The following is a 14,865-nucleotide window of genomic DNA, read 5'->3' as shown; positions in this document are numbered from 1 at the left end:
AAGAGAGCAGAGGTTCGTTGCAATGAAACATTTCACAATCTTCGTATTGATTTGGTGGAACACATTTACAAGATGCAACACATTGACCTCAATTTGGATCCGGAGGAGGACCCGGAAGACGAGTTTTCAGAGGACGACTTCATGTAGTGCGTTTATTTTAAATCGTTTAATGTATGTTTTTTTTGAGTTTGTAGGTTTAAAATTTCTAGTGTTTTTTTTAAAGTTTGTAGGATTTCTATTTGGACAATGGAAGGTAATGTTATTTTTATTTTGAAGTAATGAAATGAATGATTTTTATTAAAATTATAGTTTTTATTTAATTAACAAAAAAAACCTAAAGTATAGCACCATTCATTGGGTGTACGAGACCACACTTTTGTGGTAATCGGTGATGGGGCGTCTATTTGTCGGTTTCGTTTCCATAGCGAACTGCTCCTATAAAACTCCCAAGATTGGTTAACGGGCGGACACCCCAACACTTCGCTTCCATCCCAACCTTTGTGCAATTGGGTCTTTAAGTTTAAAAGCTATCGACATACGACACAACACAGACTGTCTTCCCCTTCATCGTTGCTCTCGAATTTTTTGCATTCCCTCATTCTCCTGTGAGTATAAAAAGTTCTAACCTAGTTTTTTTTTTCTTCATAACTAACCTGGTTAATTGTAGAATTTGGTTTGTTTGTTTTGTATGTCCTGATTGATTGTTGTTGCATTGCAGGGAATAATGCATAACAATGATCTGGTGGGATCTGTAAGAAAAAGAAAAAAATCAATAGATGTAGAAGGAGGCGATGATAGACTAAGCAGCCTGACGGATGATCTTATCCATGAAATCTTTTCTTTTATGAGCATTAAAGATGCTATCAGAACCTGTGTTTTGTCGTCTAGATGGAAGTTTATCTGGACTTCAATGCCTGACTTGAATTTTGAAAATCTCAATGATCGGCCCCACCTCTCCAAATTTATTTCTAATGTTTTGTCTAACCGCAATAAAAAAATACAAGTTTCTTCAGTCAGTCTGTTACTTGGGAGAACAGTTACGGACGATAAATCTGTCTCGAGAATTCTCAGCTTCGCATTCTCTCACAATCTCCAACAACTGAGTGTTATACGTGCGCCTGGGAATTCGATTATATTCCCATATTCCTTCATTGTGACACCAAAGTGGGACCTCCCAGCTTTAACCACATTGCATCTTCACTGTGTCAAACTCATGTCTGATGACCTTTTCTCCAAGTGCACTAACTTGAAGAACCTCATCTTAAAAGAATGCACATTAACGGAGGAGATGGAAGTTTTAACTATCTGTCATCCTCGACTTTCTGATCTTACACTTGTATCTACACCCCCGGATATGGAATTACAGGAGGGTGTGAATGTGGTTGCACCTCAACTCAAGAATCTCACTATTAAATGGTGCCAAGGGGAACATCTGATTTCTGCACCTGGGCTTACCTCCTTGGTCATAGAAGGTTTTCATCCATGCCAGAGTTTTACTTGTACAAAACCAGGTTTCCATTCTTTGGAGAAGGTTCGTATCTATTTCTATGATGCAGGGAATGCAGATGCTCATAAAATAGTTTCTCTGCTTCAACAGCTCCATAGTGTCAAGCTTCTTACACTTAATTTGCAGATTCTCCAGGTATTGGATTTGCTTCTTTCATCTTTTAATCTCAACAATGGAAAATACACTTTTATTTTTCTTTCACAAAACAAGGTATTCTTCCATTTGGCTAGCCTCTACTTGAAGATGATATAGCCTTCCATAACTATATGTGTGTGTGTGTGTGTGTGTGGTTATAAAGATGACATTAATCTATATCTAATTTCTTTTTGTTTTATTTTCTGCAGCGTCTTTTTTCAATAGAGGTATACCAGGAGTTGTTGCATTTGGCTGCTCTACTTCAAGATGAAATAACCCTCCATAACTACATGTTCATTCAGAATTCTGAAAAAAAAAAAAAAAAAAAAAAACAGACATATCCGTTCAACAGTGTTTAGGAAACTGTTTTTATCATTTTTATTATATGTGACATTACATACTATTTATTGTGTTTAATTTCAAGTTGTGTTTGGTTTCTTGACTGTGCAGGTGCGGCCCAGATTTAGGAATGTCAAACGGAGGATGAGGAAATCAGCGGTATGTGAGAACTTGAGAACCAATTTTTTTCAAAACCAACACCACCTAGGCCAATTGCACATAAAAAATCTAAAAAGCACGTAAAAAAACAAAAAAGTATAAACATGCATATATGTAATTTGGTTTTGTTATATTTTGTGCAGCGTTTTTCTTCAGGCATGGAAGTAAGCCCATATAAAACTTGTGTGTTGGCAAATGCAAAGATAGTAAAGTTTGTACCAAGTACTCAAGAAATAGTATACTTGGAAAAAGTAACCACATGTACTGAAATAAAAAACTATGATGATAATTCTCCAAGTTCCATCTTCCCAATGGTCTCACGTGAGGTATCTACACAATGCTATATTTTTCCTAGTTTATAACATTGTAACATTACAAAAACTTGAAATTTTTTACGACTTGCAGGAGATTATAGTTATGGGGGATATAGCATTAGCACATGTATTTGTGAGACACCTGAGGATATTGGTAAAGGAGTGTAAAGCAAATACAGATATTGAGACTGACATGGCTCATATGGATGAACATGGCAAACCACAAGTCTGGATGATGCTCTGGGCATGGGAATTGCAATATAAGCTTAGGAAAATGATGGCAATGCTTCAGCAAAGGGTAATTGTAGAACTAGAGAATTGTCGCATGATGGCATCGTTAAGGCGAAGATATAATATTATGCAGAGGGGATTAGAGACTCATCCCATAGTTACATGGTTGGAGGATATGCGTGCATTGTTTGAGCGCATTCAACGGTTGATATCTCGGCTGTCTGCATCAAAGAGCGATGTGTTGCGACCAATTTTTCTTAGTCTATGTCAAGATGCTGTCATTCTCACCGATAATATGTTGGGATGGATATTGGAGACTACAAACTCAACTCGACAGACGATGAGATTATAAGTTATGGTTAAATCAAAAGGGTCGTTGAGTTAGGATATCATTATTAAATTTTACAAATTACGTTAGAAAATTAGATAAGATTGCAATCTTTTAAGCTTAAAGAAATTATTTTTTATAAACTTCAATTCTTTTAGCAGCTTGCAGACTTTAAAAAAAACATTATTTTTCTTGCAGAATGCTAACGTTTGGTCCACCTCTTTTTCTGCAGATGTGGTCAGTTGACTGCAGACGTTTTAGTGTTTTACCTTTTGAAATACAAACAATATCTTAAGATCTATTTTTCTTCTACTGCTTCTGCCAAGTCAACACTTCTTTTCATGGATTAACGTTATTGTAAAAAACTTTAATTTAAACATCAAGTATTAAAAATAATATAACAGTAAACTGCAGAAATGGTCGAGTGGTTTGCCTTTTTTTTTTTGCCAAACATCAAGTACTTCTACATCCCGTCTATGTCCCTCTCCTTGTTGTTGCTCATCCTCTCCTAAAGCTCAGATCAAGATGAATTTTTATAAGGCCTGTCATAACTTTACTCAACACAAAACGGTCTCCTCATGGTTTAAGGAGTTGAACCCTTGGACCAGAGATTTCATTATTAAGGAACGCCTCGTTTGGATTGACATTGAAGGAGTTCCTTTGAGAACTTGGAGCAAAGTAAATTTCTGAAATATTGTCAATAAATACGGTAGCATTGTGTATATGGATGATGATTTGGAAGAGAACCTTTTTACTAACCGCGTTTGCATTGAAACTAATCTAACGGGTATAATCTCAGATGATGCTTCGTCTATGGGAGAAGTGAATAGTAATCATATGCCCTCACCTGCCCCTTTTGAATTATGTGATTTTATTGATGATTCCGAGAGACATGATCAAGATTTTATTAGTCCTACAAATTCTAAGAGGCAGGATGATTTTAATGTCTTGTTATTGGTATTGATTATGATGCAAGTTCTCCGGATCTTGATGACACAACTCATGAGGATTTGCTTCATGATCCTTTTCAGTGGATGAGATCTAAAAAGAAAGATAACATTGGTTATTATATATATTTTTAAATACTACATAAAACTTTCAATTCTATAAAAGCCGTGAAAATTGACTATTTAAAAGTTTTTTTTTTGTCAATTTAACCATCAAAAAGGAAATATGTGCATTGAAAGATTGATAACTCATGTCTGCTATGCAACCAAAATTTTCTAGTTTGTGTGAAGATGCTGCCATTCTCACCAATAATATGTTGGGATGGATAAAGACCATAAATTAAACTCCCTTATAATCAAACGGTAGATTTATTTGGCTTCTATTGCATTTAGTAGGTAGGTAGGTAAGGAAGAACATTGGAACGATAGTTGCATTCTTGTTAAGAAAAAAGTTTGGTGGAATGGAATGATTTTGAGGTTGATGTTTGCTTGAGATTCACTGAAAAACTTGGTTTGTAGGTGTTTGTGTTGCCTTCTTTTTTTATCTTGTTTCACAAACACATATTCAAAGACTAAATACAAGGAATGCTAATGTTAATGATGCTCCTAAACCCTTCTATTGCATTCGATCATGTTGTTTCCATGCATCCTTTCCAAAAATGTGTTGCATTTGTGCTATGTGGTTTTTGCATCACTTTCATTGCATGTGGCTTTAATTTCCAAGTTGAAGCAAGTTTTTTATTTATTATTAATTTCGGATATAATAGCCATTTAGTGTTGTTATTAGTTGGTTATAAAACCTTCTATTATTTAGAACTATAAGGTCATTTTGGAAAATGTGTTAAAATTTGGTTAGATGTATATAAATGACCATTTGGGATGGTAGTTTTGTCATTAATCCCTTAATTTTATATGTTTTTATTCGGCAATGTCAATCAGAACATTCAACTGGTGCAATTTACACCAAATCTAACATAAGTAGATGACTAAAATACCCCCAACTTCTCACAATTTACACCAAATCTAACATAAGTAGATGTATGGAAATAAATTTTTAAGAAAAACAAGAATTTTAAGAACTTGTTAGTTAACATTTTTTTCAAAAAATTTGCACGAAAGTGAATATTTTCCATTTTTCAAAATTACAATGAGGTTGGTGAACTTTGAAAAACCAATAAATATTGTTTTCTACAATTTTCCAACTCTAAAAAATTTATAAAACACAAACATACTCATCACCACAAGGATGATGATGAACTTAAAATTATGTGATGTCTAAACAGGAAGTACAAGTATGACACTCATAGACTTTGAAGGATTTAGTGAAAACTTTAATCTGCAAAAAGATTTAGAAAAGAAAGGTATAGTTAAACATATGCAAATGAATTATCTAAAAAATATCAACGTGGATAATTTGGAGAATGCTAAGTGAAAATGTGTCTACAATGTTTAGCTCTCCAACCACATCATCATCTAGGAAAAGAATTGAGCTATTCTTAATTTAAAAATCCAAACACAGAAACACACGTAGTCTAAAATCTTTATATATATCAAAAATATAAAGCCCAATTAGTTTTAATGAAATAATAAACAGGCCCACATAACTAATCTTTTTGGTGGTGAATAAGTGGGTTTGATAAGCCCATGCCACTTGATCTTATGCAATCAGTGATACACATAAATAACGCTGACTGAGAAATAAGACGCTCCTTATTCCTTCTTCAGTTCTTTGCCTCTTTGCCAAAAAATCCCGCATTCTTCTTTTCTTCCTCCTACGCAAGCGACCACTGAAAATCACGCCTCAAGGCAAGCTTTTGAAATTAAATTTGATCACTCCATTATCATCTGGAGAGCAAGACGAGATTATCCATCTCCATCTACCTTCACGAATCCTCTCGTTGATTCCAACCGCGACTCCTCCCTCCGGTCGAAGCTCTAAGGGGTTGACAGAAAACAGATTAAGGGGCAGGGGCAAAGTGGGCATGGGAACAGGGCCCATTTTTTTTATATTATATTTATTATTCACAAAACTGAATCAAGCCAAATGCTAATCGGTCGGTCATGAGATCACGATTTTACGCGCACACATAGAACGCAGATGTGGTGCAGACGTTTTACCTTTTAAAAAACAAACAATATCTTAGTATCTATTTTTCTTCTACTGTTTCTGCCAAGTCAACACTTCTGGATGATAATTTTCATGGATTAACGTTATACCCTCACCTGCCCCTTTTGAATTATGTGATCTTATTGATGATTCCGAGAGACATGATCAAGATTTTATTAGTCGAGGCGGGATGATTTTAATGTCGTTGTGGATTTGTCTGGCTCCGCTCTATTGGTATTGATTATGATGCAAGTTCTCTGGATCTTGATGATACAACTCATGAGGATTTGTTTCATGATCCATTGATCAGCGGATGAGATCTAAAAAGAGGGATAACACCGGTTATTATAATTTTTTTAAATACTACATAAAACTTTCAATTCTATAAAAGCCGTGAAAATTGAAAATTGTTTGGTTTAACCACTTAAAAGAATTTTTTTTTGTCCATTTAACCATCAAAAAGTTTGAATTTTTTTTCAAAAAAAAAACAATAATTCCCTAAAAAACTAATCTTTTGTTTTGTTACTTGCAATTCACTAACGGAAAAAACGTAGAGCGTATTTTTTTTGAAAAAAAAATACAAACTCCCAGCAGTTCAAAAATCTTTCAATAGTAAGGGTGTGTTTGGCACGGAGCTTTTGTAAGCGTTTGGGAGCTTCTAGCTTCTAGCTTTTGATAAAACGCTCTAGTTTAAACAAAAAGCTTCGTTTGGCAGTACGAGCGTTTAGCTTTTAGTTTTAACAAAACGTTCTTATTCTAAAAGCTACTTCATGTAGCGTTTAACAAAACGCTCCTAAGCTTTTGAAATCAATTTCCATAATTACCCTTAAAAATATATTTTTATATTTATTTATTTTTAATCAATTGTCCTTTTATGTAATTTTATATATTTCAAAAACTTCCAGCTACTTTTGCCAAACATTCATATAACAAATAAAAGCTACAGCTTCCCGCTACCGGCTACCTGCTACACGTTACCAGCTACCAGCTAACAGCTACTTTTGCCAAACACGCCCTAAATCAGATAAAATCGAAGTTATAGTGGTTTTTACAGAATTTTAGCATAATTCAAATTCTAAATGAGAGGCTTGATAGTTTCAAAGTGGACTTTGTTGCAGTATTTTCGAAGTGGATAAATACTAAATGAGATCCTTGAGGTATTGCACCTTGATGTTGCTTATCATGTGCATTGGCAAATAGTAATACTCTTGTACAATAAAAATACTAAAACATAACATATTATTTTTTCTTTTCTTTCACAAAAGAAGGTATATGATAGAACTCATCTCATATTAGACCAGTATCACACCATAAGCCCAAAGGTAGAAATCAGTCCTTAAAAATAAAAAAAATAAAAAATAAAAAAACCAGAAGAATCAATCCAATCAGGCTTAAGACCCGGAAATACTAAGTCAAAACACGTTGTAAATACCAACTCAACAGGATCCCGAAAATATCAGACATTTAGTTACTTAACCTAGACTATAAATACACTTGTAAAACACACACAACAGAGACAATTTTTTGACACCTTACTCATCTAGACTCACTTTATCATTTGTAATAGCATTATCAAGCTCATCTCTGTAATTTATGTTCAAATCAATAAGATCATACAAGGCAGGTGATCATTATCACCTCTCAATGTTTTATGTTGGAGATCATAGCAAGGATCAACGACTTTCCTTGTAAACCTCCTGTGTTATTTTGATTTCAATTCCATATTCACATTAATAACAACACCACATCCTCTCATGCAATTTGGTTGATATCCATCTAGTCGATTTTTTACCAAAACAACTGCTACGCTGAATGTTAGAAAAATCATAAGTTCCTCAAATGAAGTCAGATTTTAACGTTCTTTATATGCACGCTCTCGGTTTAACGACTATTACGAATTTTGTTTAGATTACTAAAGCTAAAAAGTAATTTATGAAAAAATTATTTTTTACGTTACGCAGAGTCGTGCCGGTTTAAATCGCGAAACTTCAACGGGTCATAACTTCTTCGTTATAAGTCGGATTCCAGCTTTCTTTATATGTATGAAATCCTTGTGACATATGTTATAACTTTGGTTAAGATTATTTATCCTAAATAATCTTCTATCAAAAAATCATTTTAAACACTTATTATCCCTAAATTGACTAGCCCGAATCTGCGAGCGTTACACATGAATTCGATTCTCGAGGCTTTTTTATTAGACAAGACCGGTAGGTATGGAGCAGGAAAGGGAACCGCACCCTGGAACACCATATTGGGGGTGCGATTTAGTGGGTTCGGGGAGACTACCCCTCCCTCTCTCTTCTTATGTGATTGGTCAACTTTTTTTTCCAATTTTTTTAATATTTATTAAATTATATATATGCTAAATAATTATAAAAAATATTAAAATTCAACATTTTTATTTCTCTATGAAATATGTATAATATTTATATAATATATATATTTTTTAAAAAAATAAAAAAAAAAGTTAAAGATAGTGAAAGGAAAAAAAATAAAATAATAATAATAATAAAGATAATGAAAGCTGACAATTTTAGATTTTTTGGTGAGTAAAAAAAAAAGAAAAAAGTAGGTGACATTTAAAACGGACGAAGTTATATAAATGGTCCTTGTGGTTGACACAATTGACCAACTTTGGTCTTTATGAAAAATTTTATGCATAGATAGTCCCTATAGTTTCAACATTTTGCAAAGACAGTCCTTTTGGCTAACGATATTAATTTTTCAGTTAAGTCCTTTATGAAATGACACATTCGCCCTTCCTATCATAGGGACAATTTATATACTTTGTTCCAGCAACAATGACCATTTATATAACTTAGCCAAATATTTATCATTATTTTTATTTAATTTATTTAGATTTCTATGATTTAGATTTTCTTGACGTGTTGTTTGAATATATTCTTTAATGTTTTTTTTATATTTTTTTCCCTTAAATTTTTTGATATTTTGTTCGTATAATTTTTTCTAATTTTTGAGATTTTGTTCAAATATTTTTATTAATATTTCTTTTGACTTGTTTGAATAATTTCTTCTATTTTTTTACTTTTTGTTCGAATACATTTTTTATTGTTTTTTCTTTATATTTTTTTTCTTTATTTTATTAAAGATTTCATGGTCACTATAATCATAATTCTTAACTTAATTCACTTACAATCATATTTTCATTTTTTTTGTTGTTTTACTATAGATAAGGTTTTATAAGTATTATTTTATAATTCAAATATATGTATATAACCCATATAAGGTTGTATAACTATACTATCTGTAAAGCTTTTTATAAATATTTTTTTATAAAAAGACAAAATTGCAAGAATGGTCCATGTGGTATGTCAAAACTAGCAAGTTTGGTCCAAACGAGTTTGGACTCGCAAGAGTGGTCCAAAAGTTTGATTTTGTTGCGAGTTTGGTCCAAAAATTTTGAAACTTTTTAAAATGACGGATTTGCCCTTGGTATTTTCCTTTTTTAATTTTTTTATTACATAAATCAAAAAAAGAAAATCTCTCTCTCTCTCTCTCTCTCTCTCTCTCTCTCTCCTACACAATTCATGTCTTTCACCTGGTTTTCACATGCAGAAAAATATGAACACCATGATCATCGGCCGGAGACATGAACGCCACCAGGGCTACTGATTGGTACCACCGATCCTTTACAGCGAGATTGTTTCAGAATATCATCATAGCTTCCTTGTCACCAGGATTGCAAATTAGGGCAATATCCCTTTCAAATTAGAGCATAGCCGTATAGGTGTACCAGATTCCACATTAGAAAAATCCACCAGCTTAATAATGTTACGAGAAGGGTAAGGACGCTCAGCCATAACAACACTAACACCAAAAGGGACAGGAGTTGACGAACTAGAACAGGATTTATCAAAGTCGCACTACCCCTCAAATTCGAAAATCGATTTTCTGGGAATTTCTCTTCTGTATCAAACTTTTTGACAAGTAATGAAACCGATTTAGGTTGCAAAGGGTCAAAATGATGGTTAGAGGCATCAACGGGAACCAATTTTGAGCCAATAGTCGATTTTTCACTTTATTCCCATTTCAATGTAAAAACATCGAGATTCAGATATGGAGGATACCCTCCATGAAAACGAACAACAGCTAAATCCAAGAAAAGAGGAGATAAAGGCAGTCAAGAAGGAAAGACGAAGGAACCAAAAGACCCACCTGAAAGTCAACTACAACCCACCTTATATCTTCACTGTCGGATTCTCCTTCTTGTTTTTCCAGCATCTCAGAACACCAATCGATTTTGATTTCGATCTGAGAACACAAATTAATAGTGATCTTTGTTTTGAGGTATGAGAATTGAGGGTAGCAAAAGGTAAGGGGCAACCTTTTCAGTTTGTGTGTGTGTGTGTGTTTTAGGATGATGATGGGTGTGTATCTTGGGGAAGAAGATAGGGGTGGTGGTTATATTTTGTCTCGTAAGATATATATATATATATATATATATATATATATATATATATATATATATATATATATATATATATATATATATATATATATATATATATATATATATATATATATAGAGAGAGAGAGATATTTTCTTTTTTCTTTTTCTTTTTTTTATTTATGTAATAAAAAATTGAAAAAGTGAAATACCAAGGGCAAATTCATCATCTTAAAAAGCTTCAAAATTTTTGGACCAAACTCGCAACAAAATCAAACTTTTGGACCACCCTTGCGAGTTCAAACTTGTTTGGACCAAACTTGCTAGTTTTGACATATCACAGGGACCATTCTTGCAATTTTGTATTGTAAAAAAATGTAAAAATTTTGTTAAATATGAATATGATTAATATAAATTAGGTACACATAGACTAACCTAAGACTGTCTCGTAGTCTTGACAAAAACAACCTTGTCATTTCACATTGGACTTAACTTTAGTATTTTCTAGTTATTTAATTCTTTTAGACATTTTTTTCGTTTTTGAAATATGCAGATTTTGATTAATCTATGTATAACTTGACAACGATTTTGGATTCCGATTAGCCTATGTTTTCCGATTAGCCTATCTACATTAATCATATTCACATTTAACAAACTTTTTTATATATAAATTTTTTTAAATGTATATAAAAAGCTTTACATAAATAATAATTATATAATTTTATATGTGTTATATAGTTATATATTTGAATTAAAAAAAATAATAATTGTATAACATTATTTATATTAAAAGAACAAAAAATAGGAAAATATGATTGTAAGTGAATTAAGTAGAATTATGACTACAGTGACCATGAAATCTTTAACAAATATACACAAACAAAATGTAAAAAATCATTAAAAATATATATTTGAACAAAACGTCAAAAAAAATTAGTAGAAATTATTCAAACAAAAGGTCAAAATAAATATTAATAAATGTATTCGAACAAAACATCAAAAAAAAAAATAATACGAACAAAATATATAAAAAAAAGCAAGCGGATATATATATATATATATATATATATATATATATATATATATATATATATATATATATATATATATATATATATTCAAACAAAAAGTCAGAAAAAACTCTAAATCATAGAAATATAAATAAATTAATAAAAAAATAATACACAAAATTACATAAATAATCCATGTGGTTGGAACAAATTACATAAATAGTCCTTATGACATGAAGGACAAATGAGTCATTGCATAAGGGACTTAACTGAAAAGGTTAACACCATTAGCCAAAAGGACCATTTTTTGCAAAATTTTGAAACCACAAGAACCATCTATGCACAAAATTTTTCATAAGGACCAAAGTTGGTCAATTATGTTGAAACATCCCAAAAATATAGACCAAAAAATCCGTTTTAATTTAGTAAATAAACCATCAATATCATCAATCACATAAAAACCATAGTCATGTGTCTCAAAAACATCATCAAATCTGTCAATGTATCAAAATCATATATCATAAATCAGAGTGCATCCTCCCAGGCTAAAAAACAGTAGTGTGTGCCATGTAGTCATCCCGAGCTCTTCCCCTTACTAGCGGAAGTACCTGAAACCAAAACTGAAAACTGTAAGCACGAAGCTTAGTGAGTCTCCCCAACTACCACATACCACACACATAACACATAAACATATATTGGGCCCCGCCCCTGCTACATCGAGTCAAGCTCGGCATCGGCTTTCCCGGCATCGAGCCCCGCCCGGCATCGAACTCTATTCGGCATCGGGCCCCGCCCTGAATCGAGCAAATCTCGGAATACATTAGATCATAATCAGCACTACACATAAATCTAAGCATATAACATTAACACTTAAACATTCCTCGGGCCCCGCCCGACATCAGACCATAATCTGGTAACATACTAACATTCCTCGGTACCGCCCCGACATCAAACCGAAGTCCGGAAACATATAATACAAACACATGCAAGAATCACAAAGACATCAAGCATACAAGCATTCCTCGGGACCGCCCCGGCATCGGATCGAAATCTGAAAGAGCATATAATCCTACATCGGGCCCCGACTGGCATCGGACCATAGTCCGGAACTACTACTAGTTAAAAGGGCCGGACTTGGTTCCTTAGACCCGTTCCTACTGGAGGAAACTCACCTCGCATGCTAGCTGTGAAATCTGTCACACCCCCGAACCGTCAGAAATAACGGCGGAAACGTTCGAAGGCGGGTGACGTCATGCGTAGTATTACAACAGTTGTATCATAGTAAGCAAAGTAAACACAACCATTACATTGCATTATAAATATTTACATATGTTTTGAAAACATAGTTTGTACATAAGAGTATATAACAAAAATAAAAGACGTGACTCCAAACGCTCCGTCTTCTCCAAAATTTGGCAAGAGTACCTGTCTATTATTGCCCTGAGAATACAAGCAGTTTTAAAGAGTATCAGCATAAAGCTGGTGAGTTCATAAGTATTTAGTTCTGGAGAAAAATGTTTCTATGATCCCTTGAAAAGTGTTTCCCAAGAAAATCCTGTATTTTCTTATAAAAGGTGTTTGATTATCCATTAGTTATTTATTAAACAGTCTGATTATGAAAGGTTGAGTTATTCCGGGAAAATCCTATATTTTCCCTAAAAGTTGATAGTTGGTTATCTGCTCTTGTCTGAGGTGTACAAGTATCTACCATACTTGTATCGTTAGACGTAGCTTTCTTGAAAAACCCTGTTTGTTCCCTATGAGGTATATTAGTCTTATTACATAAATAAAACTAATAAAGAAGTGGTGAACTAATTCTTGAGGGTATTATTAGTACCCTATAATAATCGAATCGGTTATTACTTTGAGGTTAGTTCATTTGATTCATTATTACAAAAGTAAATCTATGTTATCTACATTGCGAGTTTTATAACTGTACATTAACTTGATATGGCACGTATCGGGGCCAGTATCCTTTATGACTTTGTCACCCCAGGCACGTATGCCTAACTGTAGCTAGCAGTTTAGGTGCGGGATAGTCAGTCCCGTATAGATCTATACACAACAGTTACGCTCTCCCTACAAGAGATTCTGGTTACAAGTACTAGTCCTACACTCTTGAATTCGGTGGGAGTGTTACCAAGGACGTGTCTCCAACTTTAGACTAACAATTTGTATGTAATAATGTTGATAATCCTGTTTAAGATCTGTATGAATCCTTTATAAAATAACACATTTTACGTTATGATTCATGAATTCGTTGCTTTAGTTTTGAAAACTGTTTCTACGAGTTGATTTCTTAATCGTTTGGTAAAACTATTTTATGTGTTTAAAGCATTCTAAACATATAGTTATCTTAAGCAAAATAGTATATTTTGAGCACAAGTTTCCTTGTACTTTTGCTTGTATTCCCCCCCCCCCCTGAAAACATGGAAAATTCGGAAAAGTGTAGGGGTATGAACTCACAGTTCGTAAGGTTCGAGCGTAAGGTTGGTGTGGATGCTGAGTGTCAACTGATGTTTCGTACACAAGTGGATCCTATTAACATATGGTAACACATATATGTATTAGATGAGGACATAACACTATTTGTTATGGAAGGAAATCACCTTAGGGACTAGGAAACACTTGAAACTAAGTGTTAGAATCACACGTGATTAAAAATGGGGAGTTTGCGGCCGTAATCAAGAGTTTACGGTCCATGAGTTTGCGGCCCAAGTGTTTGTGGTCCATGGGTTTACGGCCCATGGGTTTACGGCCTGTGGGTTTACTGCCCATGAGTTTACGGCCGTAAACATTTGGTGAGAGGTGTGATTTTTGGTGTTACAGGGTCCTTTCTAGCCTCTTAGAAATGTTCTAAGCCTTATGTACGGCTTAATGTAGGGTTTAAAAGCCAATAATCGACCAAAAATGGAGTTTACGGCCATTGAAGGGAGTGCGGCCGTAAACCTGTTTCGTGTTCATGATTTGGGTCGATTTTTAGGTGATAATCAATGATTTCTAGTAGATATCAAGCATAGGGGTAGATACTTACTCTTAGGAGGCTCGAAATGAGGTTTTTAGCCACCAAGAACTAGTGTGTGTTCTTGGTGGTCTTGGTGAGAGAGAAAATATATAAAAAGGTGAAATTTATGAGATGAAACATGGATTCATCACTAGAAAAGGGATTGAAACACAATAGAAGTGAAGAATCACTTACATTTTGAAGATCCTTTGAGCAAAACTCGAAAATTGTAGAGAGAGAGTAGAGAGAGAAAGCTTATGGGATGTGTAAAGTGTGAAATGAAGGCCACTCATCCTTTATATAGGGGTGAGTTTTCGGCCAAGGGGGTGGGGTGGGGGTGTACGGCCGTAAACTCGAGTTTGCGGCCGTACAC

At 33.6% G+C, this 14,865-nt stretch overlaps 1 protein-coding gene across 1 annotated transcript; it reads left to right on the top strand.

The window, feature by feature from the left end:
- Nucleotides 1-472: 472 nt before the first annotated feature.
- LOC145166627 (uncharacterized) lies at nucleotides 473-3,162 on the top strand. Its single transcript, XM_079085646.1, has 6 exons — nucleotides 473-605; nucleotides 719-1,642; nucleotides 1,852-1,869; nucleotides 2,093-2,140; nucleotides 2,284-2,466; nucleotides 2,546-3,162. Exons 2-6 carry the CDS (start codon nucleotides 725-727, stop codon nucleotides 3,035-3,037), a joined length of 1,659 nt encoding a protein of 552 aa, XP_078941772.1. The 5' UTR covers nucleotides 473-605; nucleotides 719-724; the 3' UTR covers nucleotides 3,038-3,162.
- Nucleotides 3,163-14,865: the final 11,703 nt, after the last annotated feature.

Source organism: Lactuca virosa, chromosome 3, assembly GCF_052849685.1.
Source record: "Lactuca virosa cultivar CGN04683 chromosome 3, Lactuca_virosa_CGN04683_v6, whole genome shotgun sequence".
NCBI classification, from domain to species: domain Eukaryota; kingdom Viridiplantae; phylum Streptophyta; class Magnoliopsida; order Asterales; family Asteraceae; genus Lactuca; species Lactuca virosa.
Note: the sequence above shows the minus strand (reverse complement) of the source record. Positions and strands in the feature narration are given on the sequence as shown.

Coding starts and splice junctions, on each gene's coding strand:
- LOC145166627 (XM_079085646.1), top strand. CDS start 725: ATGCATAACAATGATCTGGTGGGATCTGTAAGAAAAAGAAAAAAATCA. Junction 2,141..2,283: donor GGAGGATGAGGAAATCAGCG/GTATGTGAGAAC, acceptor TATTTTGTGCAG/CGTTTTTCTTCAGGCATGGA. Junction 2,467..2,545: donor TCCCAATGGTCTCACGTGAG/GTATCTACACAA, acceptor TACGACTTGCAG/GAGATTATAGTTATGGGGGA.